This window comes from Lampris incognitus, chromosome 16 (genome assembly GCF_029633865.1).
Source record: "Lampris incognitus isolate fLamInc1 chromosome 16, fLamInc1.hap2, whole genome shotgun sequence".
NCBI lineage: Eukaryota > Metazoa > Chordata > Actinopteri > Lampriformes > Lampridae > Lampris > Lampris incognitus.
In genome coordinates this window covers 31588865-31616287 of record NC_079226.1, presented here as the reverse complement: position 1 = coordinate 31616287, position 27423 = coordinate 31588865, and the positions used below count along the sequence as shown (strand labels likewise).

Here is a 27423-nt window from a genome sequence, read left to right as displayed (position 1 = left end):
ATCTCTGTCAGTTAATAAAAAGATGCGCTGCAGAACACTGGCAAGTTGTGCAGTATTTACATTTTAGTTATTTCCCTTGCGATATCTTTAGCACGGCGCTCACACACACGCACACACACGCACACACACACACACACACAGAGTGAGGTGCACAGTCAAGAGTGCATATTTGCGCTCAAGCCTCTCCCTCTGTTCAAAAAAAGAAAAAAAGAAGGTTTGACTGAGCGCAACTATTTCCTGAGCGGTATAAATACGGAAAGCGGCGCACATCTGCACTCACAGTGAGGCGTGGTCACAACAAACAGGTGGGCTCCACTTGACTCGGTTGTTGAGCATTATCAACTCGGTTGTTGAGCATTATCAACTCGAAGAGCTCGTTTCTCTGCCGGAGGTTACCGCGTACAAACAACAACAACAACAACAAAACAACAACAAAACTGCAAAATGCCCAAGTGCCCAAAGTGCTCCAAGGAAGTTTACTTTGGTAAGACCTTTTTCTTCCTTTTTTCCCCCCTTTTCCCGCTGATAGCCTATATTTGTGCCATTTGTGTCATCTAGTTTCGTGCTAGTTTAATTAGCATATGAAGGGGGGTCGGAGGGGTACATGCGCATTCAGCCGCTTCGCGCGCGATCTGCGAAGACGGCGATGAGCTCGACTGCACGAGAGAAGCGCGCTGTTTCCTGCCATGCGCCGAGCCGCCTCCTCACCGAGCACTCCGCTAAACGCTCACGCGGTCTAAAGATGGAGAAATCAAAACATTTGGCACGTTGGAGAATAGCAGACCGTGTTGTGAGTTCGAAGCCCCCCCCGTCCTCCTAATGCACCGCATTTCTGTGATTATCGTAACATTTACGAAGCGCGATGCGTGGGAATCAATACACCAATCACAACCAATCAATCGGTCAGTCAGTCATTTAATGACCTTATTGTCCTTAATGGAAAAGTTGATGCGCGCTCAGGATTACAACATACAGCACTGTAGACTACTATAAAAGTTTACGACAAGTTAAGGGTGCACCACTTTTTATGACTGTGTATAAAAAAGCGCATGTGTGCAGAATGCTGCAGCCGGTGGAAAGGGGCCAGACAGTAGCCTGCTATGCAGAGTTGAGTAGTTTGGTTTTTGTTTTTTGGTTGTTTTTTTTTTTTTTTTGCGAGTTTAGAAACAAAGGAAGACGCTGTCCCGTTCAATCTTAAGTCGTCAGTCTTCGGTCTCGGGGTGCTGACTTGTTTACCCGGGGACAACCAGTCAAAGTCAATGAGCAGAGGGCGTTCAAGGCAATGTGTGATGTTGTAAACCCATGTGATGACCTGCGTCCTCCCTACAGAGAGCAACGATCATCATCTAGCTGTTACTAAGATGAGTGACTGTCGCCCTAAAAGTGGGCAAGGCATGCTTCTTGCTTTCCCGCTATCTTGCTATCCAGGAACTCAGCGGTCATAAAGATCAGCGCTCGTTTTGGGACCTATCCCCCCCACCCCCTCCTCCTCCTCTCCTTGATAAGCGATAACCAACATGAAGAGATGACAGAGGAAGAGGAGAGGAAGAAGGCCCCCGCAATGAAAACGCGTGGCTTCGCCCCTCGCCAAAACGCTCTCCCGAGGACTACATCAAAGCGGGGAGGGGGGGGGGTAATTTCTGCATCTGGGGAGTCAAAGGACGGCCCTGATTTATTTGCATCTTAACCCATTTACCACAATGTCTGCCGGCCAGAGGCAGAACCGCGTCGGTCGCGTCGCGGGAGACGCGCGGAGAAGGAGTCTCTAATACCAAAGCCTCTCTTTTTTTCTGCTGAGTCTCTGGCCTGTCAGTCAGATGGATGGACCCTGCGGTTGGGGAGCCATCCTTTCCATTCGTCCTCTCTGAGGAGAAACTTTCTGCTTTCAGCCAAAACAAGCAACGCAATTTGTCTCAATCGCTTTTTCGTGTGGCGGTAGAAAACGCCGTCGTCTGCAGCAGCCCGGGGCAAAGGTGCGGTGAAACGGGGCTTTATTGGGACGCACGGCGTCATCGGTGCGTCCTCCCCTGTCGGGCAAATGAAAATCCACGTTTCGGGGGGGGGGTTAATTTGTCGCTCGGTTGAGAGCGTAATCGCAATGCGCACTGCTCGAGAGCACAAAGGTACTATTTCCATCAATTCACGTCAGAAAGGCAGCTTTTCCAGATGTCCGGGGCACTGTGGGCTTCTTCTAATTCTTCTTCTTCTTCTTCTTCTTTTTCTTCTTCTTCTTCTAGCTCACCGAGCCCTTCGAGGCTTTGCGCCATAACCAAAACCCGTGCCAAGTACAGCGACTTGCCTCCCCCTCCCACACCGCAGCTGCCTCTGCCGTTCTCCCCCTCACCGTCTCCATCACACCTCGCAGCGCCGCTCATCCCTCCCTTCCCGTCTCCCTCCCACTCCATCTTCTTTGTCTTCTCCTCCATCTGAGCCGGCCTAAGATCTCACATGGACGCAATCATGCTACCGCGGACCTGCCCGCCCGCCTGCCGTACTGAATGATGGGAAGGGGAGCGCGGCCCACTTCCAGAGGCACCGAAAAGACAAGAGGGCGATTAACCAACCAACCCCCCCCAAAAAAAATACGCTCAGACTGGAAACACTGTAGGCGCTCATATTTGGCTGCAAGGACCAGTGAATATTGAAAAAAAGACGAGAGAGAGAGAGAGAGAGAGAGAGAGAGAGAGAGAGAGAGAGAGAGAGAGAGAGAGAGAGAGAGAGAGAGAGAGAGAGAGAGAGAGAGAGAGAGAGAGAGAGAGAGAGAGACTGCTATTGCATATCAGGGTTCTCACAAAGAGCCTTTGAGGCCAAGCAGAGTGAGTGACAGATGGAGGCATCGGGGTTGTGTCCTCAGACTGTCTCTGGAGGAAGATGGAGAGGGAGCCTCCCACAGCTTTGGACTAGATGTTTCCTATGTGACCTCCCTCAGGCAGAAAGGACTACAGTACTTGTGTGTTTCATTACTTGAGCTTAATCATTCTTTAAAAACCTCAAGTTCATCAGCCTCATGACATCGGCATTACATTTTTGGCTGCGCTGTGAAGGTTAATAATGAATGCTAACTTATTTTTGTTTGGGTTGGGGGGGGGGGTTTGATATATTCTAGTATATAATTAATCTTTTTCTTTTTTGGGGGGGATGGAATGTGCTGAGTGGTTGAACACTCCTCCATTTGGGATGTTTTTCCATTCAGCAGCTTTGTGTGTGTGTGTGTGTGTGTGTGTGTGTGTGTGTGTGTGTGTGTGTGTGCATTGGACCGACTCCATAAAGCTCCACTCAACATGACTTAATGTGCCGAGCGGAGCTGCTTAAGGTCTCTGTTTCTCACACCCTTGTCACACCCCATATGTCATCATTACAACAGAAAACAATGGATGGGCCGTGCACTCCATCATGCCAAGGTAGCCTAAACTCAAATATATAAATGACATTTTGCCGGTGTGAGGATGAATAAATCTGTGGAGTGGCTATGACTGGAGATCAGAGGTTAATCCCATAATGCCCAACACGCCATTGTACATAAACAGGTTGGACCATTAAATTCCAGTTTGCAGAGGGATTAACCTGCAATACTTCAAACCGTTACAGTTCTGCCATGGGCAGGTGGAAAGGGGGAGGCCAACTGTTTCCTCACTCTGATGGGTTGTTATTGGAAGCAATTTGCAGTAATTAGAGTGGTGGTGTGTGTGTGTGGGGGGGGGGGTGCAGCCAAACAAACACATCCCTCTGCAGGCTTGTACCAACGTTGCTGGAGGCTCTGTCCGTGCCCCCGGACAGCAGGTCCTGTCCCACCGCTGGCTGCATCGTGACTTGTCACATCATGCCAAGGCCACATTAAAAACAGAAACAAACAAACTTGACAAGGACGAGGATATTTTTCTTAACGTTACCAATAGAGCCGGGCGATATTGCAGTTTTAGCATTCGTTGTGTTGTTGTATCTGGATGACATTTGGATATTGCCGTTTTGGGATATACAATTTTGTTGTCTAAATTGACGATAATTAGAATCTTTTAGCTAGAATTTCTCACAAAATGAGGTCTGAAATATTTGAGGGAGCGTTATTTGAGAACTGCTTTCGGTTTGATATTGTACCAAACAGCTCAATAGGATGAACCTCGGCTGGGTTTTATATACACACACACACACACACACACACACACACACACACACACACACACACACACACACACACACACACACATATATGTATGTGTATATATATATATATATATATATGTGTGTGTGTGTGTGTGTGTGTGTGTATGTATATATATATATATATATATATATATATATATATATATATATATATATATATATATAAATTCCCTATGATTGTCGTGATAATATTTTCCATACTGCCCAGCTCTCCTCTGAACATCAGAATCAGAGGCGTTTCCGGCTGTGGATAAGGTTAGGATTGGTGGTATGGCCCAGGCTTTATAATAACACGGTATCGAGAACACACCACGAGAAGGCTTACTGCGTTTTTTATATCCCACGTGTGAAACCATAATTATTAGCTCATTGGTCACCACAACATACCAACCCTCCCGGCTTGTGTTTGACTTTGTAATTTGCGATATTGGGCTACACAAATAAAACTGACTGGACTGGACTGGACTGGGCTTTGTCAGTCGATTGTGCGCTTTTTAGATACCGTTGGATGACCACAAGGGGGCGGGTCTCTGCTGTCAGCCTCGCCCGTCCTTCTCTACAAGGCTCCGCCTCCCTGGAACGACGCAGTCGATGTGCGTACGAACTCTTGGCCGTCCCGCACTGTCCTGAAACGCACTACCCGTGGCTTGGCTCCCCCAGCATTTTATGATCCCCCTCGGCTCCCCAGACAAAGACTCGCCCTATCAGACTCGGAACGGGACACAAATTCCTCTGGGACTCCCCCCCCCCCCCCCTCCTACAACCACACCTAATCAACAGACGAGTGTCAACACAACACTGGCAACCGTCAACGTTTACAACTGTGGAAATGTAACCCACGAACTTTGCCCTCTCTGGTGTGACCCCCCCCCCTACACACACACACACACACACACCTCCCCGTCCCACCACCACGCCTCTCGCCAACGAAGATAGCTACCTTTTGTGTAAAATATACTGTGTGTGTGTGTGTGTGGGGGGGGGGGACTCAGAAAAAAAGAGTGTTTAGAAGTCACGCCTGTTTAATCTCAACTTTTTCTTTTTTTTTCTTTTTGTCTGTGTTTGACAGCGGAGAGGGTGACATCGCTGGGCAAGGACTGGCACAGGCCCTGTCTAAGATGTGAGAAGTGCAACAAGACCCTGTCACCAGGCTCACATGCAGAGGTAAGACGTCTGAGATACAGAACTCAGACCTGATCAGGTCAAATCAGGTCATGTATACAGTCAACATAATCTACTGGACTCCTCTGTTGTGATATATAATGATGATAATAATAATAATAATAAACATGTTCATTCTGAAATAAACACGTTTTCCCAAACGACTGCAGAGCTTCAGAGTGGATAAAGTGATGCTAAAAAAAAAACTTAAAAAAAAACAATATTTCCGATTCAGTCGCCTGGGAAGGCAGATTGAAGGTGTGGGAGAATTTCTTCGCGGCACCCTGTTCAAAGTCAATCACTCAATGTCCAGTGCCTTCAAGTCTAATGTAATTAGGTTAATTGTATTAGCACATGAAAGTTACATTAACAAACCAAGCTGGTCTTAGGAGCAACTGAAGCAACCTGTCCAAAGCACACCCCAAAGCATACCGTAATTTAACCCCACCTATTGTGGAGCTTAACCTTAGACCACACCTTTGACTCTGCATCACATCCCACTATACACCATCATTTTCTTTTCAAGAAATTGTTTTGGTTTCCAGAATCTAATTCGTGTCTCAATCCTTTAAGGCAATGTGGCCTGTTACACAGACTGCCATCTAGTGGTGTTCACAGTATACAACAATTCTTATCCTGCTATGTTTACACCATTATTTCTACGGCTCTCACATATCTAATAAAATAAATAAATAACTGATTGCCTGCAGGTGTTATCATTATAATCCAGCATTTGATTCTTTGTTAATAGAAAATAATCATACATTACATAAAAATAAACCTATTGATTCTTAACATGAAGATAGATTATTTTCCACAAAGGCTTGTTCTGTTACATTATCTAACCGTGCGACCACCGTCTCAAAGCCCAAATGTAATGGCCTTGGGTATTGTGTGGACAGCATGCGGGGAGTCAGACCTGGCTTTGTCAGATTTTGCTTGTTTCTGATGGTACATGTGCTAACACAGCTCCATGTCTTACAGCATGAGGGCAAGCCGTACTGTAACAACCCCTGCTACTCTGCACTGTTCGGACCTGGCGGTAAGATGATGCTCTTTACACATTTCATTGTTAACAAAAAGGAATAGCGCAGATTATTACACTTCTGTTTCCTCATTGGGATGAACTTGAATCCTATCTGCTTCCTGACCTCAGAGAGCTTCAGAGACGAATGAGCTCACCCAGAACTCTTTACACTCAAATCACAACATTTATGGTTCAAACTCCAATAGTAATTTATATTTGTTCACTATTAGACATATATGAATTATGCTGTGATGATACTATTGGTCATTATATTTCTAGTGTATTGTTATTTCCTTTTTTTAAAATGTAGAGTTCTACATGGACAATAGTTAAACAATGCTGAAAGGTCCCAATCTCACTCAACTAAATAATGCATAATTGGTGCTTTTTTTTCCCGACTGGTTGAAACATCTTTGAATCTCAGGTGTAACAAGTCAGCACCGAGCCCCAATGCCATTCGGTCAAAGTGGGGCTCTGACCTGCCCTTCACAAGCAGACATAACATAACGTCATGGAAGTGAAAGCATGCAGCTTTAAAATGACCAGCAACAGTGAAATGCATTGCACAGTTGACACCTAAAAGAAATGATTACTATGAAAACAAACCCACCATGCTACAGAAGAGGAGTCATAATATAATAACAAGGCCAAGATAGTGATAGACCAGCCTACTTAACAAAAACCTGGTGTTGGAGCACCATAACGGATAAGAACATAATGGGTGACGGTGCACCCGCACATTCACAACATTATTCATGTCTGTGCATAGGCCTTAAAAACACAAAACATAAGTGCGTAGGTTGATTATTAGTCAAATAATCATTGTGTGAGGTGTTGACACTTCATCAGCTAGCTAACTCTCCTGTGTGGATTTTGCTACATAGTAGTGGGCATGTCCATAATTACGCGTGGGCGCACTTTGCACGTTTTTGAACATACCATAGACTCGGTGGTCAAGATGTTTGATACAAGAGTGGCAAGATAAAGAGGGGTCCATGCATGCAGGCCCCAATGCAGCTGCATTACCTGCATAAATGGTAGTTTCGCCTGTGTTGTGAATAGAGAAATAGTTGTAATTCTGTAATTCAGACGGGTCTTGTCACCGTAACAGGTTTTGTTACTTCTATCCGATTCGTTCTAGAAGTGGCTTCTGGGGTTTTGGGGTCATCGTTTTGGCTCTGCTACTCTTACGCCCATTGAATCCCCAATCCCTTAAATTTATAGTTAAATGCAGCTGAAGCACGGCTCAGTAACTTTGTCTGTTTGTCTGTCTGTCTCCCTTCAGGATTTGGACGTGGCGGAGCTGAAAGCCATAAATTTTAACATTACAGTACTTATAGAGGTAATATTCACCTGGTGACATCGCACCATGTCATTCGTTAGCATAAAGTCCAATCAGATAAACCATGACACAATGTGCCGTATGAAAATCCTCCTGGTATACTCGACTCCTAATTTGTGTGTTTTGGTTTGTTGCCAGATGCACATGCCACACTAAAGTCATGCCTGGAAACTTCAGTCCGAAAGCCAGCGTCCTCACTGCAACCAGCAAAGCAGACAACCAACCAGCATTCCTCTCTGGAAGAAGCCCCATTTTATGTTATTTTTTCTGTACTGTTTTGTTTGTTTGCTTGATTGTTTGTTTGGTCAGAGGACCCATCAGCCTGAAGACAGAGAACAAATGCTGGAACAGTTCTTCTAGGGTCTCTAGACCTTCCCCATACTGATTAAACACATGTTTTAAACTGTATCTGTGTTCATTTTTTTTCTTTTGAGTTGCCAATTTGAGGTTATTCTGCACATGGTGAGATGAGTGAGAAGAGGTTCTTGAGTTGATGAAGTCCAAGTCACTTACATGGTTATAGTGCCCACATGCCCTGCCACCATGGGTAATGAAATCAGTCTGCAAATCTGTTTAGGCTGATGTCACACGTGAGGTTTGGTTCAATCCACCTCACTGTTAACAACAATGTGAATAACCTGCTGATCGAGACACAAACGTTCTTTCAGTCACCCTTTTGGTGTTCACTTTAAATGCTAACTCTGCGTGTTGGTGCCACTTAACAGCATTGGCATTGTACTCATGGGAACCGTGGGCCTTATAAATCCCTGCCGTTTGAAGGAATCAGCCAATTTTCCCTAAATGTCATCATTTCATAAAGTGAGAAAAATGTCCCTATGTTTAAAACCGGCTGTGTGTTTTGCAAGAGTTTTCGAAAGTTTCAAGAGATCAGTGGCCACGAAACTTTCTCAACCTTTAGAGGACCACGAGAAACATATGAAAATCATCAGAATGGCGGTCACAAGGCCTGACGACCGCCATACTGATTTGAAATTTGCCAAAAGGCAGTTGTTTTTGCCCAAAGTATATTACATTTCAGTGGCTATATATATTTTTTGCATGGGTGGCTCCAAGGAACCAACACTAAAACCCAAGCAGAGCCATGCTTTGACTCTGACCACTGTGTGTGTGTGTGTGTGTGTGTGTGTGTGTGTGTGTGTGTGTGTGTGTGTGTGTGTGTGTGGAGAGCGGAGAGCGGAGAGCGGGACACGGAATTGAATTAGCTGCGGTGAATGAGGGAAGTGAGCCTGACATTGAAAAGATCCGCCAAGGGTGTCCTCATGTGCCCTGTGGTCTCGGTTGCCATACGTTACATTGAGGGGCCACCATCATCGAGGCCAGGCCCCGCTAAGTACAGACCAATAACATCAGTAACACCCTTGTATGCAGACAATCATACCATCTCTCTCTCTCTCTCTCTCGCTCTCTCTCTCTCTCTCTCTCTCACACACACACACACACACACACACACACACACACACAAGCCACCGCTGGCAGCTGTCTCGCTCCATGACTCGGCCGTCATATGGCAATGGTTGCCACAGTAACAGACACAAACAAGCCCCCGCTCGGCCCCTCGCTCGCTCCCTCGGCATTTCCATCCGCTCTGCAACAAAAGCCTGCACTCTCACAGCAATGTCGACAGAGGACACAGACAGCCCGGGCCTTCCACACCACGTCATCACAGCTCTCTAATGCCATTCTGTGGCGCCGCTCTATTGAAGTCCGCGCTACACCGCTCACAGTCCGGCTACCTGCTGTACGGTGTCTGCTTGAATACGTCTATCGTTCAAGTAAGTCCTGTGTGGAAAAAAAAAATCTCAATTACATTTAATAGGTTTGTTTTCCTGCAGCCCTTTTGTTTTATAGATTGTGTCTGTGCACACAAGGAATCTGACTCCGGTACACAGCTGCTTCTATCACTTGCAGACATGACTCACAAAGAAAAAGAAAAAAATTACAAAAAAACAAAAAAACACAAGAAATAAATGGAACAACAACAGGACATTGGAGGCAAGCATGTATGCACAACAGGTATGTCACTACTATACAGGGTTTTGTTATGGATGAGTAATCTTCAACCTATGCCCATATACTATATTATACTGCACCACGACTCCACAACACATCATGCCCACGTACAATACTATACACTCACACTATATTATACTATATTATCTTATATTGACCGGTGTGGGAAGATGGCGGCGCGGACTCACGTTTACAGCGGCTTCACCCAGTACCGACTATACGGCATGTCTACGTCTGCATCTAAGTTTGTGTTTTATTTTGCTCTTTGATTTTTTTGTTTTGTTTTGTTTTTGTTTTTTATTTTTATTTGTTTAAATGGCCGGGGGAGCTGGCGTTGGCTCGGCTGAGAGAGCTTGGTCTGCTGCGTCCTGTGGGCCAGGGGCCACGGCCCCGTTCGGAGCTGCGCCCAAAGGAAACACCGAGGCGGTCTGGCGGCGGCGGCCTCGCCTAGCGTCGACTGTGCAGTGTTTTTGTCTGCGTCTGCGTTTGTGTCGTCGTGTGGAGTGCGGGGGAGGTGTGTCGAAGGTGTCTGGCTGGGAGAGCTGGCGTTGGATCGGCTGAGGGAGCCTGGTCTGCAGCGTTCGGTGGGCCCAAGGACCACGGCCCTGCCTGGAGCTGAGTCCGAAGAGGAAGCACAGAGGGCGGTCTGACAGGACGCGGACGCGGGGCAGGCTAAGCTAACTGCTAGCCCATGCAGACCGGCAGCCCCCACAGTCATGCTGGCTGGCCTTCGTTCTCTGGACAGGGGAATGTTTGGACTGTGTTGCACTGAGTGGACTGTGTCTGTATTGTTAACTTTTTTTGTGTGCTCTTTTCTCTCTGTTTTTGTATGTTTTTGGCGGTGTCGTTTTTGGAAATTTTGGATAGCTATGTGTTTTTATCTTTTGTGTTGCACTGCTGTGCACTGGGGGAAATGAAATTTCAGGCTACAACATGGAATTGAAAATACAAAAATGAATGTACTCAAAAAGGTGAAAAAAGTATACAGACAATATCAAAATGAATGCTCACCTGCTCATTTCTGATCAAATATTCTCTCTAAAAATTTTATCTTAACTAAGAAGTTGAAAAACTAATATTGAAAAACCGGCGTTAAAGAAACTTTTTTTTTTCCAGATCCCTTTTCTTTTGCCAAACAAGGATTTTTGTCTTATTCCTTTATGGATTTCAACAGCAAGAGAAGTGTGGACCTGATGGAGTCCAAAAGGCTTTTCTGCAGGACTGTTATAATGTCTATGTACTGCAGACCTACACACTTAACACAGGCCAGCTATGTTCGCATCCACACGTCCTGGAAGATCCGGTTCAGGAGAATTTGTCAACCTAGCAACCTATTGTGCTCAGCAACATCAGCGAACACGGATGGCATTGCGTTGACTCGTTGTCTCACAGTCTATTGCTCTGTCTTTTTTCCATTTCAGTTTGTTGTTTGTTTGTGATCTGCAAGACTTTTTTTTTTTTGGAGAAAAGAGCAGCTTGTTCTCATGCCCCTCATATTCTGCAAGGGAAACACCCCAACAACAACAACCCCTTCGGTCAACACGGGGTCAGTGTTTTGGGCCAACAGGTCATATTAGGGACATGAATTTTCCATTAACCCCCCTTTAAACGCGGCTCAGAGGACATTGTCATCATAATAAAGCACTTTATAAGTGCATAAAAAAATTCATTTAGAATTTGACAATGTGCAGTAATGCGTGCAACAACAACAAAAAAAGGCAGAAAAGCTCTTGAGTATTTGATATTTCCTTGGGAAGCAATACATTACCCAAACGTTTTGAACATGCATGCCAATATAATGATCCATCGTAACACAGAACATTTTCTGCTGTAATAACACTGTACGCACAATCGACGCCCAGAGGGCCCTTAATAAAGCACTTATGTTGCCCCAAACTGCATTTGCAGAGAGGTGTTACCAATTTTTTCTGTCAAGGATTAAACTGGAGTCGTTGTAAATTGCCAGCCAAGAATATAGACTGCATCAGCATGAATTAAACCCAACCGTGGAGCTGCGAAACGAGTCCCATAAAGCTATTAATGGCTGGAAAATTATCGTGGAAGTATATCTCCCATCCATTATCACTCCTCTAGATCTGGACGGGTGGTGCGCCTGAAGTCAGGGTGATTTAGCCCGCCTGAAGACCGACATGTCAGCTCTTTACTGCGCTCAATAAAATGATCGTTTACAGCCAGGGGCACCGTTCTGGATTTTGGGAAGTCCAACTGAGATATGAGTGCACACGCACGCACACACACACACACACAGACGTTTTTATATACTTGTGAGGACCCTCATTGACTACATTCATCCCCTGACCTTTCACCCTAACCCTAACCATCAGAGCCTCATACCTGACCTTACCTCTTACCCTAATTCTAACCCGAACCCAAGTCCTAACAACCCTATAATAGCCCCTTGAAGAAGTGAGGCTTGACCAAATAGTCCTCACTCTTATGATTAACCGTGCAAATTGATTGGCCCCCACAAATATACTGAACTGAACAAGAACACACACACGCGCGCGCGCGCGCCACCCCTTGTTTCCAGTGCGCCTGCCTGCGATGTGTTTTATGAGCCGTGCCCTCCCCCGGGCGTTTAGCGTTAGTTAAGCACTTAAAATGCGGTGCGTATCCAATAATGAGATATTGTTGGTACAGGCGTGTGAACTCTTGTGTCAGAAGAGCGTTAAGACCTCTAAAGAGTACACTTGGCACAAATGACCGCTGAGAGCAGCATGCCTGGCACTCAAGCGTTTTATGGCAGGATATTTCTCGAGCTCCCCTCGGTAACGGAGACAATACGTGGTAAAACACAACGCGCCCGGAGAATAGGGAGGTTATTTCATTTCCTTGAGCGTTACGACAGCGGCTTTAAACTATATCCCACGCGGAGCCAAGAGGGGCCTATATACCAGAAAATAGGCCCTGGAATTGGCGGGCCCTCGCCAGTCCTAAAGGGGCGACCGGCGAGCACACACTCCGCGCGGCCAGGGCGCGGGAGTCACTTTAAATTTAACGCGTCTGTTTGCCGGGAGATTAAACGGCTTCGCGCGTGGTCCGCTCAAGAGCAGCCGCGCGGTTTCCAGGAGGAGGACTAACGAAACGTCACAGAAACCGACCCTCACCGACCCCCCCCCCCCCCGTCCATCCAGGTTTAACGAGGATATTCTTCCCCACTTTTCCCCCGTTATGACGGGAGTGTCGTGCCCTGGAGACGCCGATTTAGCCAGTGTGTCATTTTGTCCGTTTGCGCGACCGTCGGGCCCACGAAACCAAAACACGCGGCTGCGATGATGAAGGGTCATGGGTCACACCTCGTATTCATTCTAACGTTGTGCAAACACACTGGCATCACAGGTCGGCTGAGAGGTCAGAGGTCGGAAAAGGAGCGTTAAAACCAACCTAAAAATTAATGCGAAACCACATTAACAAAAAATGTTTAAAAAAAGCAACACTCAAGATAAAATACAGAAAGGTGAGGGCTTAGTTTGTGCTCCGGGTCATTAAAAAGGTCAGGGCGTCCGGGTAGCGTAGCGGTCTATTCCGTTGCCTACCAACATGGGGATCGCTGGTTCGAATCCCTGTGTTACCTCCGGCTTGGTCGGGCATCCCTACAGACACAATTGGCCGTGTCTGCGGGTGATAAGCCTGATGTGGGTATGTGTCCTGGTCGTTGCACTAGCGCCTCCTCTGGTCGGTCGGGGTGTCTGTTCAGGGGGGGAGGGGGAACTGGGGGAATTAGCGCGATCCTCCAATGCGCTACCCCCCCCCCCCCCCGGTGAAACTCCTCTCTGTCAGGTGAAAAGAAGTGGCTGGTGACTCCACATGTATCAGAGGAGATATGTGGTAGTCTGCAGCCCTCCCCGGATCGGCAGAGGGGGTGGAGCAGAGACCGGGACGGCTTGGAAGAGTGGGGTAATTGGCCAAGTACAACTGAGAGAAAAAGCGGGGAAAGTCCCCCCCCCCCAAAAAAAGAAAACAAAAAACAAAAATTATTGCTAATCCACATTAACAAAAATGTAAAAAAAAGAAAAGCAAAACTCAAGCTAAAATAACAGAAAGGTGAGGGCGTAGTTTGTGCCCCGGGTTATTAAAAAGGTGGCGGTCGAATCAGGAAAACGGCAGGGTGACGGTCATGACATCATGATTACTATCATTCAGTTCTTCTCCGCTATGGAAGAAGTGGAAAACGCGTTTAATTTCTTTCAGTAAATGGACTCAACCCTAACGGGTCGGGACTAACTCGGTGAAAATGTCTCAGTCTGTGGACTAAAGCAACCTGTTTTCAGGCTCTCGTGTGAGCTGCTAGTTGCATAACACACCAGGGCCTTCACGTCACCCTCGCCAAGCCCTGAGTGGGAAAACCTGAAATGTGTCCTGTTTGACCCGCGTTGCCTTGAGAAAGCAACGCGGGGGGGGGGGGGCGTCTTCACCCCCGTGAAGCGTCTTCACCCCTGTGAAGCGTCCCCCCAGTCCCCTGTTTGGGATATTTCTCCATGCACCAAAACCCGAGGCCGCGGCAGGGATCCATCCTTTGGTGGTGGATGAGCAGTCAAGCGGCGGACGGAGGGGAGGCTTCGGCGGTCACCGGGTTGAATCCGGTTGTTTCTTTAATTGCACATGCATGGCTGTTGTTGCAGATACTTCCATGTCTGCCAGGATACTCCATATACCTCCACCCCTTTAACTTCATCCCTCCTTGATTCCCACACCCTCCCACCTCTTTCCTTCCCTGCATTAATCCTCCCTCTCTTGCTCCTTCTCTCTCCTTCCTCCCTCTTACCTCTCTTCACCTTCGCCTCGCTCCGTCGAAATTGAATTGGCAGCAGGCTTTGGGCTGCAGGATGCATCTGTTTTCAGTGGGGAGCCCATCTCAGCAGATGTGTATAAATAGGCCCTCTGGTGTAGTAATTGCTAATAAGGATGGAGTGTGTGGAGGAAAGCGGATCGCTCTAGTGGGCCACTGCCATAAGCATCTGTATGGCAGCCAGCTTCCTTTAAAACCACACGGAGGTGGGATCCATCATCAGCCCAGCAGGGAGCCTCTGGACCGCAGGATAGATAATGAGGCACCAAGGCCTCTCGAAATGATAAAAGATGGGGGGGGGGGCGTTTTTCTTGTTTTTAAAATCTGTTAAGCCAACAGCTATAAATACGCTTCAAACAGACCTCTTCTCCTCTTCCGCCACCAGCAGGGAGCAGCTTCGGACACCCCTTCTACCCCTTCTAAATACTCATTAACAACCCCTCGTTTGCCCTCGCCCCTGTGTAATTGGTGTAATTATTCGCGAGTGTGTGTCATAGAGTTGGAATGTGAAACCCTAGTCCCCGTTTGGGAACCGTGACCCGGCACAGCGGCCACATCTTGCGCAAATCTCACATTACTCTGAAGAAGACGCGTCTTGGCCTCGGGCAGGCCCGTCACCCGCAGAGCTGCGCTCATCGCCGGCGACTAGCATCATGTTTTCGTTCGTTTTTCAATTTCACTTTAAAATCTGGACGCTTCGTTGCTTCCCAGATGTTTTCGGCCTCTGGTCGGTCGGGGTGCGGGGTCAGCCAAACGGCACAGCACCCCCTGAACACCGCCACCACCACCACCATCAGGTTCAGCAAATCCACCCATCTATCCTGTGGCCCTGTCTGCGAATGGAAATGAGAATAATGACGATAATAACTCGTCTGTTTCCTGTCTCATCTTGCTGTGTGCACTTTGAGGGACTTGGGGACAAGCTGACGGCTACGGCGGTGATAAATCACGTTTCTGTGCCTCGCTGAGCATTACTCTGCAACACCCACGCATATGAAACCCAAGTTCTTCGTAGCAGGTCTCGGGAAACCCTCTGAAGTGTTTCTCACACATCAGCGATTGGAACAATATTTCAAAAATCTTTGCACGTGTTCAGACTCTTAAGGAAATGAAACGCAAGAGTAATGGATGAGAGCAGCAATCTAGTTGATCGACAGTTTTAGTCGGAAGTCTCTGAAGTCTCGCTCTGATCTCTGATTTTCTCACCAGATGAAGGACCCCCCCCCCCCCCCATCCATCGCTGCTCCTCTCCTCCTGTCCTTCCTCTCTTGTTCCTCCGCCCTACACCATTTGGAACAGCAGAACAGGGTGCGAGGACACATCTGAGCCGCATGCTGTTCTGGTTTGATTTTACCCAGAATGCCTTGCTGCACAGTGGGAGCTGTTAGTTCCGCTCACCATTTCAGTATCCACTGTAATATACGATGATGTTCATGTAAGTCTTCAGGCCTGCATTAAATCTAATGCATCAAATGCTGCATTGAAAAATTAAGCAACTGCATATATGGAGAACAGGCCAAATGTATAAAAACATTAATAGAATTTTATACATTTGGGGGGCGTCTGGGTAGCGTGGCGGTCTATTCCGTTGCCTACCAACATGGGGTTCGCCAGTTCAAATCCCCATGTTACCTCCGGCTTGGTCGGGCATCCCTACAGACAATTGGCTGTGTCTGTGGGTGGGACAAGGAGACTTGGTGATGAAGTACAGCAAAGTATACAGAGGAAGAGGTTGGCAAAGAAGAAGTGAAGTGGGTGGAGAAGAGTGTCAGGAGTGATTTGCGACAGAAGGGTACCAGCAAGAGTTAAAGGGAAGGTTTACAAGGTGGTAGTGAGACCAGCTATGTTGTATGGTTTGGAGACAGCGGCACTAATGAAAAGACAGGAGGTGGAGCTGGAGGTGGCAGAGTTGAAGATGCTAAGATTTTCATTGGGGTGACGAAGAAGGACAGGATTAGGAACGAGTATATTAGAGGGAAAGCTCGGGTTGGACGGTTTGGAGACAAAGCAAGAGAGCCAAGATTGAGACGGCTTGGACATGTGTGGAGGAGAGATGCTGGGTATATTGGGAGAAGGATGCTGAATATGGAGCTGCCAGGGAAGAGGAAAAGAGGAAGGCCAAAGAGGAGGTTTATGGATGTGATGAGGGAGGACATGCAGGTGGCTGGTGTGACAGACGAGGATGTAGAGGACAAGAAGAAATAGAAACGGATGATCCGCTGTGGTGACCCCTAACGGGAGCAGGCAAAAGTAGTAGTAGTAGTAGTAGTAGTTGTGATATAACAAAATGAAACCAAGATAAATTGTCAGAACTTTGTCCACCCTTAATGGGAAATTGCAACCTGTGAAAATAAAGTAAAAAACAATCAGAAACATTTTAGGAAAAATAAAGAAAAATACAAAACTTATAATTACCTGGTTGCATAAGTCTGCACACCCTTGATGGGGCTGTGTTCATTCAAACATATAGTATTTAGGATACACCTGCCATCAATTAAAGTGACTCCGATTAGTCCCAAATAAGGTTCAGCTGTTCCTGCAGGACTTTCCCAACGTCTTCTTGGTTGCATCCGCATGCAAAAGCCATGGTCCACACAGAGCTCACAAAGCATGACCAGGATTTTTTGTTGAAAGGTATCAACCGGGAGAGGGGTTCAAAATAATTTCCAATGCATTAGATATACCATGGAGCACAGTGAAGACAATCATCAACAAGTGGAGAAAATATGCCACAACAGTGACATTACCAAGAACAGGATGTCCCTTCAAAATTGATGAGAAGACCAGGATGAAACTGGTCAGGGAGGCTGCCAAGGGGCCTTCGGCAACATTAAAGGAGCTGCAGGAATTTCTGACAAGTACTGGTTGCTTCCTACATGTGACGACAATCACCTGTATTCTTCATATGTCTGGGCTATGGGGTAGGGTGGCAAGATAGAAGCTTCTTCACGTGAAAAACAACATCCAAGCCTGGATGCATCCAGTCTCAACAAAACCATGTGCAAAAATGTGCTATGGTTTGATGAGACCAAGGTTGAACTTTTTGGCCATAACTCTAAAAGGTATGTTTGGTACAAAAACAACACAGCCCATCACCAGAAGATCACCATACCCACGGTGAAACATGGTGGTGGCAGCATCAGGCTTTGGGGCTGCTTTTCTTCAGCCGAAAATTAGGCTTTACTCAAGGTGGAGAGAATCATGAATATCTCCAGATACCAGTTGATTTTGGCACAAAACCTCTAGGCGTCGGCTAGAAAGACAGAGGAATTTCACCTTTCAGCACGACAACCATCCAAACCGAACATCCAGGATGCCCTCGCAATCTGACGGATCTAGGATATTTTTACAAGAACGGAAAAATACTGCCAAGCTGACAGACTCTTACCCAAAAAGGCCGTGCGCTGTAATAAAATCAAACGGTGCTTCAACAAAGTATTCGTTTAGGGGTGTGCACACTTACTCTACCAAGTTATTATAAGGTTGTTTTTTTTTGTTGGCCTAAATGAGGTTTTTTTTTCACTTGAATTTTCTAGGTTGCCAATTTCCAATTAAAGGTGTAACGTTATCTTGGTTTCGTTTCTTACATCACAAAAAACCGGCCATTTTAACAGGGGTGTCCAAGCTGGATTACCGTGACATTCGGCCCGTTGCAGTGTTTGGACCTCAGAAGTCGAGTAAAATCACTTCAGTCTTGGTTTAATTACAGAAATGTAACGCCAATAATGAATCACGTTTGTTCTCTTAATAGTCACCGAGCTGACACGATATATGCAAAGTTGTCTTCTCCTCATGGGCGAATGTGCAGGCTCGAGAAGATACCGATGCAAGTGACTGTGTGCGTACATGTGCTTCGTGCATCCCCCACATTGGGGGTGGTCATGTACACATGCAGTGATGTTCACATGGAGAGTTATTTCTGAGGTCCTGCCGTTCAGAACGCTTGCAGTGCTTGTTCCTGTGCCATTTCTCCAGACGCGAGAAGGAAAAACGAAAAAACACAAGGAGGTAGAAACTCTTGATAGGTCTGGAAAAAGGTGACGGCGAATGGAAAAACCCATCAGAAGTGTAGCGAGGCCGAGGTCAGACACGGTGTTGGGACTGTTACCCATTGCTGAAACAAAGTGCACACGGGTGTGAGGCTGGTGCTTGCCATCTCAAACACTGGCAATACCACAGCGGTTACGAGGCAGAGGGGAGACTGGAAAACACAGGACAACTGGAAAACCATCCAGTCTGAGTCGACAGCTTTGCCAAAAGACAAGAAATCCGCTAACGTCCCCTCCCTTCCACCATCGAAACCAACGCTATATCCAAACTTCACCCGGTGGTTGGAGAACACACCAGCGAACCACATCTGAGGATGACGCACCATCAGATCCACTAGACACACAGGCTGACGTTAACACAGCCTGGCCAGGAGCCCGGCCTTGTGTCGGTCGGCCAGTATCAATTCAGCACTGCCTTTCTCCTCTCCTGCTTAGCAAATCTCATCAACGATGTGCAAATGCTTCCCCCTGGTGGAGGTTGGTGATATAAAACTTTTCCATCCATAACGAAGACCCTTCAGTGACCAGACCCTTTGAACCCGGTAGAAAACACACTCAGGAAGATCAGACACCGACTGGATCAATCAAACAAGACAAAATGCCTCCAAAATGAGGCATTTAGTGCCCACTCGCACTCAGACGGACATTTGGCTACAGGGGCAAAGCCAAGCCACACCCTATAGCAGTGGTTCTCAAAAGTGGGGGCCTTGAGGAGGTTCCGGGGGGTCCCCAGCAAAAAGGGGAATACTTTATTTTCACTATAAATCCATCCATCACTAACATAATGACAGAATCTATCAGTATTTTGGTCACTTTCTATAATAAAACATCTAAAAGCAAAAACCTTACAGATGGGGGACCCTGGGACAAAATCCTATCAAATAGGGGTCCGTGGCCCACTTTGTGTCAGTTTAGGGGGTCCTTGATGTGGAAAAAGTTCGAGAACCACTGCCCTATAGCGCTATGAAACAAATAGGGTTTTGCACATGGATCCCACGTGCTGACACACTGAGCAAGATTACTGAGCAGATGCGGATGTACATCAGCCAAATCTTGTCTCGATTTAGCCGAGATAAAAATGATAACGGCAAGTGTGAAGAGCCTCGATAACGCCATCAGCATTTCGTCGAGCACGGAACGAACCACAAAAGGCACAAGCTTGGCACGTACAAAAGCTTCCCGTCCTGCTGAAGTGCTCTTGAGCGTGACACCCCAGCATACTTACGCAGAGTAATTTGCTTTGCATGAGCATCATCCGAACGCCTAAGGAGAATAAATCAGGATAGATGAGCTTCATGAATATTGTAAAACTTTAATATACAGTGCTTCATAAATCATTACTAAAAACACAAGTGGTAAAAATCAAATTGAAAACAAATAAGTTACACTGTAGTAAAAAGCACTTGAGATTCCTCTCCATTTTCATTAGTGTGAACCCCATAGGAAAATAGCATAGAAAGTATGCAAACATAGAACTTCATTCATATATAATTTTCTAATCTTTAGCTAAATAAACACTTTTTTTTTAAACCCAAATTCCCTTAACTGAGTGGATGAAATGAGGGAGGTTTACAGCTGTATGGTCGTGGCATGCCCTCATTTCATCCATAATTCTGTTTTACAGCATGAAAGTCTCAGAACAACAATGCCCCGCAACAATCCCGTCACAAGCCAAAAATAAAAGGAAAATATAAATTAAAATAACAAAAAAAAAAGAAAAAAGTGAACAGTCTGCAAAACTTTTCTTCTCGATTGGCTGGCGGTTAAACGTTTGACCTCGAGGCACGCTCACGAGCACAAGCACACCCTTTAATACACACAAGCGTATGTGTGCATGCGCGCACACACCCACCCGCCCGCCCACCCAACACACTGTGCATAGACCCAGCTTTACTTTGTGCAGTAACCGGCGTTCGGAGCCGTTCCTCCACAGTTCCTCTCCCCGCCAAGGTTGTCCTTTAAAGCGAAAAAAAAAACAAAAAACCTTTAGCCTGTTTGTTGCCATGGCAACAGAACCTGGCTCTGGGCCCAAAGGGCTTAAGATAGAGATATGCAAAGATAGACAGAGACCTGCTGTTTCAACAGCTCAACTCAGCCGGTCCCATCAATGGAGGGCTACCAGAGTGGCAGCAATAGATACACAAGAGACCTACCGGGTTCCTGCACCGGGGCGCAGACCTTTCGCGCCATCTTGAATGACAAAAACATCGCTTCTGACCCGCTCATAAAGTAATGACGACACCAACTCAGAAGATTTGGCCGCCGACAGCGGACACAACCAAAAAGGTTAAGTCGACGCTGCCAAGTCCATGACAGGCCCGACCGGATAAACATTTCCAACTAAGTGTTTACGGTGCGTGGTTCGGATGGGAGTCTGAGAGGGTACGATTGTGCAGCAGCGCCCCCCCCACCACTCCCTCCCTCGGCACCATTTTCTGTCTCGCTTCCAATGTGTGTATCTACTGAAATCTAGAGACCCACTTCTATACACCAGTTTAACTCAAGAGAGGCGTCCGCAGAAAAGGTCGGCCATATTGACGACATGGGGGCGGGGGGGGGTGAAGGGTAGCCGGGCGGTGGGGGGTGTTGCAACAGGGGGTCAACTTGTTCTATTGCACATACAATTGCTGCTGCTTCTCTTTTTTTTTTCTCTCTTCGCTTCTGATTTTCAGAAACTCACAGTTACAAACAGGCAGCAAAGAGCAACTTTTTAAATATAAAATGCTATGGACAAACGAGTAAAAAAAGATCCAAATTAAACTGCAGCCAAAACCAATTCATGATAATAATAATAAAATAATAATAATATTAATATCATAAGAAACAACAACAATAACAAGAATATTCACTAAAACAACAATAACTGTAGATACACCGGCAGAAAAACAGTTATAGAGATATCAAAAAAGATGTAAAATTGATTGTCATTCCGAGATAAAAAAGCATCAAAACATCCAAGGCATCAACAGTGAGGAACAAAAGGGGAGCTATAAAAGGGGGAGTGAGGGGGTTGAAATTCACAGAATTGAAGCTGCAACAAAAAAAGAAAGAAAGCGCGCTGAAGAAGAGGAACCCATTCGGTGAACGTCGTGTTTCTGGTGGAGCCTTAGGCAGCCCTGACTGGGAAAGAGCAGCCAACAGGCAACAGCTTGCTTGAACCAGCCAGCCATCCATCCGTCGCGACCCTGTTATCTGTTCCTTCACATGTAAAGGGACTTGGAGGATGAGACCCCCCCCCCCCCAAAAAAATCTCACTGGGTTTCTTCAGCAAACCTTCTCAACGCTGCACTCCTTCTGTCGCCGATTCAAACGGGTCCTGATGCAAGCAGATATGTGTCTTGGCTGCACGGGGCCCAACGTGTGTGAGAGAAGGCTCTGATACGCCCCCCGCTTGTTGACTACGGAAGGGCGGGGCGGGGCTCAAAAGTGCTGAGGAAAGGCGGCCTGGCGTGGATTAGCGAGCGAGCGCCGGCAGACAGAGGCCCGTTGCAGTGTGAAGAAGTAGAATGGCTTTGACATCGCGAGAGCCCTGTGACGAGAGAGAGAGAGGTAACGCTTTGAAAACGCTTCCCAGGCAGATTAAAGGGGGGCTGGCGTGCATTGGAGAGCGCCCGTGCACACACCGACATGTACTCACCGCCGCACGCGTAGGCGCGAGCCGATGTGTCCCTGAACGTGTCACGCTGGGAAAGTCTTGCCATTTCACAAAAATGGATACAAAAACAAAAAGCAGTTTTACGGGGGGAGGTTTGTTTTTAATTCCTCCCCCCTGATCCAACTCCCCCAGTCCATGGGTTTTTCCTTACTCTGTGTTAGTCTATTAGGCATATTTACATGCCGAGGCCTTGCTTTAGTCCGCTGACTGCAGCAGGGACAAGCGGCATCACGAGACAGTCCAGTTTTCAAACGGAAAAAAAAAAAAGGCTGCTCCCGAGTCCAGTCCATATGACGTGCTCTCGTCTCAGTCTCACTGCCAGTCATCGTTGTCATCCTCCTCCCCGCCAGACGTGTTGTCGTCGTTGGTGCTGTCTCCAGCGCCTCCCTCCCGTGACCCATTCTGCTGCGCGGCCATAATGGCCGCCACTTCAGCAGCAGCTCGCTCCTCTGCTTCCCTTTGTCGCAGGGCGGCCGCCTTCTTCTCCTGCTCAGCATGGCTCTTCATGTGAGCGCTACGGCTCTTAACCTTGTAGAAGACTCTGCAAGCAAGAGTGACACAGGGAAGGTCAAGGGTCAAAAAGGCTGCCTTATTGTCTTTTTCTGTCATGCTAGCATTTTTTTTGGGGGGGGGGGATTTTCTCCCCAATTGTATCCAGCCAGTCACCCCATTTTTCGAGGCTGCCCCGGTCGCTGCGCCACCCCCTCTGCCGATCCGGGGAGGGCTGCAGACTACCACATGCCTCCCCCGATACACGTGGAGTCGCCAGCCGCTTCTTTTCACCTGACAGCAAGGAGTTTTGCCAGGGGGGCCGACCAGAGGAGGCGCTAGTGCAGCGACCAGGACCCATACCCACATCCGGCTTCCCACCCGCAGACACGGCCAATTGTGTCTGTAGGGACGCCCAACCAAGCCGGAGGTAACACAGGGATTCGGCGATCCCTGTGTCGGTAGGCAACGGAATAGACCGCTATGCTACCCAGATGCCCCGGGGCTGACAAATTCTCAACAACCTCAAACATACATGAGTCACTGAAGCAAAATTCACAGAACACCTTCATGAACCAAACGGACAGCCATTCTACACATTTACAAGCTGCAGCCCTTAGTCTCCAGACTTCATCTGAAGGCTGTGTTCTGGTTCACTATGATGTATATGGACAGGGGCTTGGTACTACAAAAATATGTGAAAAAGATTGCAACTGAAAATGATTAACAATCATGACACATTTCTGAGGTTCACTCAGTATTTATATCACAACAGCTGAGTAGAGGCAAGCGGATCCGTCACTACATAAAATAAGTAGTGGTATGGACAATTTTCACATATTTTGGGACCTGAAGATGATCAATATAATTTCCCATAGATATTTTAACTTTCTGAACCTGTGCAATGACTTCTGACTGACATTGAGTAAACTTGGTTACAAGGTGGCTACTCTGTTACATGGAATAGAGTATATACAGTATATGCAGCACACTGCAGGTGGTATGAGCCATGTGTTCTTTTGTTCACAGTGGCTGGGCAAAGTATCTTGGACTCGGGGCACGATGTGCCATATCTACTCTGTGTTTCAGTTGCTAGGCGACAGCGGGCAATAACAAGCCTGGGCTTACCACAGGAGAGGTAGCGATTTAATCAGAGCATGTCAGGGCTATTTTATTCTACCCAGTTCAAACACATGACAAGAGACACTTGGCAGTTTACAAACACCAAGTCTGGCTGGAGGCGAGTATGACAATAGCAATATCCTCCTGCTGAACCCCCCCGTATGTGTCAAATCACTAATTCCGTCCATTGGCGCCTATGTAAACCAAGGCTATTTCCACTGGCAGCGTATTGTGTTGCATTGTGAAGGTCAGCCTTGCATAAGCAAAAAAAAAAGAAAGGAAAAAAAGACTCTGCGACACGGTCAGTACAAGGACACAGGCAGGAGTCCTCCCTGTGAGGGTTGGCGTGATCTTTTTAAGCACTGACCTTCCACATTTCTTGCAGGGGAACTCTCCCTCTTGGCTTGCCGGGGCCTTGCTGCTCCCAGACGAGCCGGTCTTGCGCCCATTGCCATCGTGGCGTGGCTTGGCGGCAGAGCTGGGAGGGTGTGGTTGTGGTGGGTGAATGACCTGGGCCGTAAACTGGTCTCTCCCCCCACACTCCTGGCCCTTCAGGATGAGGACCGCTTCGCCCTGTGTGCAAAAACACCCAAAGTGAATCAGATGTTTTGGGGGGGGGGGGGGGCATTTCACATGGAAATGCCACAGTCAGCGTTGCGTTGTCACACCGAGCTGCAAAGGGGCTGAAAATAACAATCCTGAAACAGTAACTACATTGTGCTCCTTTTAGGAGAGAAGCACATACGTATACGCTGATTTAAAAAGCATACGACACAAATTCTCATTTAAAAAGCCAAACTATCTAAACGCGTTTCAAACCCCAAACCCATACTGTTTGTGGTTGCACTTTAAAGCAGAATTTAAAAGGAAAAATAAAAACTATATATATATATATATATTAAAAACAAAACACAAAAAAACTCATAAGTCAATTAACTAGCCTGGACTCTTCCTCCCCCACAACTTAGTGAAGGTGTTAATCAGTGAAGTGCAAAGAAGAAAACGAGGTTAAAGGTTTCTTGTCGAGTCATTGTTTGCTGACTGACATACTGAGGTTACGCAACCCGGTGATGGACGCCAGCCAACATGAGTTGACGCAAACAGCCAGCAGAGGGCAGTAGAGCCGTGACCTTTCTGCAGGGACATTCCTCTGTCAACTTGGCCACGGATCAAGAGTGCAAATACGTCAAACCGGATGAAGCCAACTTTGGTGGCTAAACAAGAACACGAAGGACTTTGTTGCAAAATGCAAGGCAATCTGAACACAAACGAAGAGGCCCGTTTCCATTGGCAACAAATTATAGACATCTGTAGACAATGGAAGTCGTTAGTTGACAAAATACAAGCTAAACCCTCTGGACTTCAAAGATATTGAATCATGAACCTTAGATAATGGGTTTTTATTCCACTCAAATACACAGACAGAGGTTCGGGAATTAATTCCTTACATTCAACAACTATTCGTGAACCCTAAATCTAAATCAAATACTTGCTAAGTGTGCAAAGTGCAATACATATTTTTTTTATACGCCATAGGCACTTGACAGCACAGCCGTCAATCAAACCATTCACAATACTCTGCTCCGAATGATGTTTAGGTTCAGTCGTATATGCGACCTCTTCGCCGTGTCAACGTGCAGCTGCACCACATGTAGATCACAGATTTATGAACGCAGTACCGTTTTGCACTCACACTCTCAGTGGCCTGCAGCGTCTGTGTCACTCTGGTGGGGCTGACGTCCCGCTTCCTCTCAGCTGAGCCCTCCCACTTCCTGTTGTCCTCCTCCTTGCGGGATTCCAGTCGATGAGAGCCCTGTGGGCATAAAGGGGAGCACAGCGATTAAAATGTTATCTTAAAACCCGACACAAGTCTTAAAAACCAATAAAGAAAGGCATTGTGAAGATTTATCTGAGGACCACACGTCTTGAATTATGGATTGATCATCCATCAGCCAGCATCACTGACTTGATTAGCAAATTTTGTGTTGTGATCATATGAATCACAAAACGAACAAAAAAGCACCAACAAAAAATACAGCCAACTGATAACATAATTGTAGAGTTATTGTCGCCAATGAACGATGCATTGATTCCCCAGTTTAACCCAGTAAACAGGAATTATGCCCTGCCCCTCTTATCTCAGATATTTTCCAAAGTAAATTGAGTCACACATCCTCCAACCACCAAGTTCTTAAGCTGGTGGCTAAAAATGTTTGGCTAAAAGAGATGCATGCTTCGATAAAAGGTCTTGAGACTTGGTGTGGTAAATTCCTGGGCCACCAGCAATAGCCTGAAATGGAAAACTAACACTGAACAAATCATTGCAAAAGCTCAAAAATGACTACTTCCTTAGGCAGCTGAAAAAATTTACTGGATCTAGCATCAACTTCTCGTTCTGTTCTACTCAGCCATCGGGTCCATCCTCACGTCTTCTATGACAGTATGGTACGGCAGCACGGACACTCAAACACGGGGGGGAAACTACAGCGGACTGTCAACAAGGCATCCAAAATCATAGGCAACCCACTCTCCTTGGCTGAATCTCTACATACTCACCAGACTGTAAAGCGAGCAAAAAAGATAATCTATGACCCCTCACATCCTGCTCATCACCTCTTCCAGCTCCTTCCCTCAGGGAGGCGCTACAGGATACTGTGCATTAAGACTAAATGCTTCACAAACAGCTTTTTTACCCTATCAGGATTCTGAATTCCTCCCTATAGTACCCTCTGCAAACAATACTGGCATATGTATACATATATACCATTCACCTAATGTATGTGATTGTGTGTAATATGTTCTGCTATTGTATCACTATTGTTTCGTGATAATATGTGGAGTGTCTGTTGTTGTCCATGTATCTATTGTGCTGCAGTTTTAACTGTACCAAATACAAATTCCACTGGCCTTGGTTGTGTGGGTAATAAACTATCTATCTATCTGAGTCTACGTGCAAGGGAAGTGGCATTATGTTTGCTGAAGTACGAGAGGAATTAGGTGATGTTTCAGAGAAAATGTTATGACTCATATGTTTGTTGTACACAGTGAAATGACCCCCCCCCCCCGAAATAATTGGACCGTATTTCCGAAACTTACAGCTTATTAAGATTATGGCAGTAGAACATGTAAGAAAAATCCCCTAAAAACCTTATGCAAGACTCAGCAGAAAGTGAGGAAGTTGTATTTAGTTTACAGGTTGGGATCTTTTTCTGGCCTGCAGGGGGCGCCATGTTGGGCCAACAACTGTGATACTGTATACTTTTAAGTACCGTGTCAGGATGCATTGTTCCCCCTAAATTTTTACCAAACTTGGACCTGTGCTGTCTGAGATATTGTGCATGATAGAAAATGTACTGCAGTCTTACATTATTTGCGCTTGACATAATCAGCACTGTTGGCTGTGTGTGTGATACTGACATGTGGCACTGACCAGCTACTTTGTAATTTGATTATCCTGCTAGTGCAGCCAGCCCGTTCCAAACATGCCTGTTCGGAACGGGCTGGTGCTTGGCCACCAGTACTGCTGCTTGCAGCTTTCTTGAGAATCGCTCATCCAAACAACCTCGCACTTGACAC

At 46.6% G+C, this 27423-nt stretch overlaps 2 protein-coding genes across 4 annotated transcripts in view; one reads left to right on the top strand and one right to left on the bottom strand.

Annotated features, from left to right (window-relative positions):
* Positions 1 to 265: 265 nt before the first annotated feature.
* crip1 (cysteine-rich protein 1) lies at positions 266 to 8099 on the top strand. The gene is made up of 5 exons (XM_056295504.1): positions 266 to 484; positions 5231 to 5325; positions 6307 to 6364; positions 7635 to 7691; positions 7830 to 8099. The coding sequence occupies exons 1-4, from the start codon at positions 445 to 447 to the stop codon at positions 7670 to 7672; spliced, it is 231 nt and encodes a 76-aa protein (XP_056151479.1). The 5' UTR covers positions 266 to 444; the 3' UTR covers positions 7673 to 7691; positions 7830 to 8099.
* Positions 8100 to 19879: 11780 nt separating this feature from the next.
* Positions 19880 to 27423, bottom strand: part of mideasb (mitotic deacetylase associated SANT domain protein b) — a 38309-nt gene continuing 30765 nt past the window's right edge. For 2 of the 3 annotated variants that reach the window (XM_056295660.1, XM_056295661.1), the window contains exons 10-12: positions 25541 to 25660; positions 24215 to 24420; positions 19880 to 22777 (exon numbers count right to left, since the gene is read on the bottom strand). In XM_056295660.1, the coding sequence (XP_056151635.1) occupies positions 22549 to 22777; positions 24215 to 24420; positions 25541 to 25660 (555 nt within the window). In that variant the 3' untranslated portion in view covers positions 19880 to 22548. The remainder of the gene's footprint in view (positions 22778 to 24214; positions 24421 to 25540; positions 25661 to 27423) is intronic. The other variant, XR_008811714.1, reaches the window with a different exon arrangement.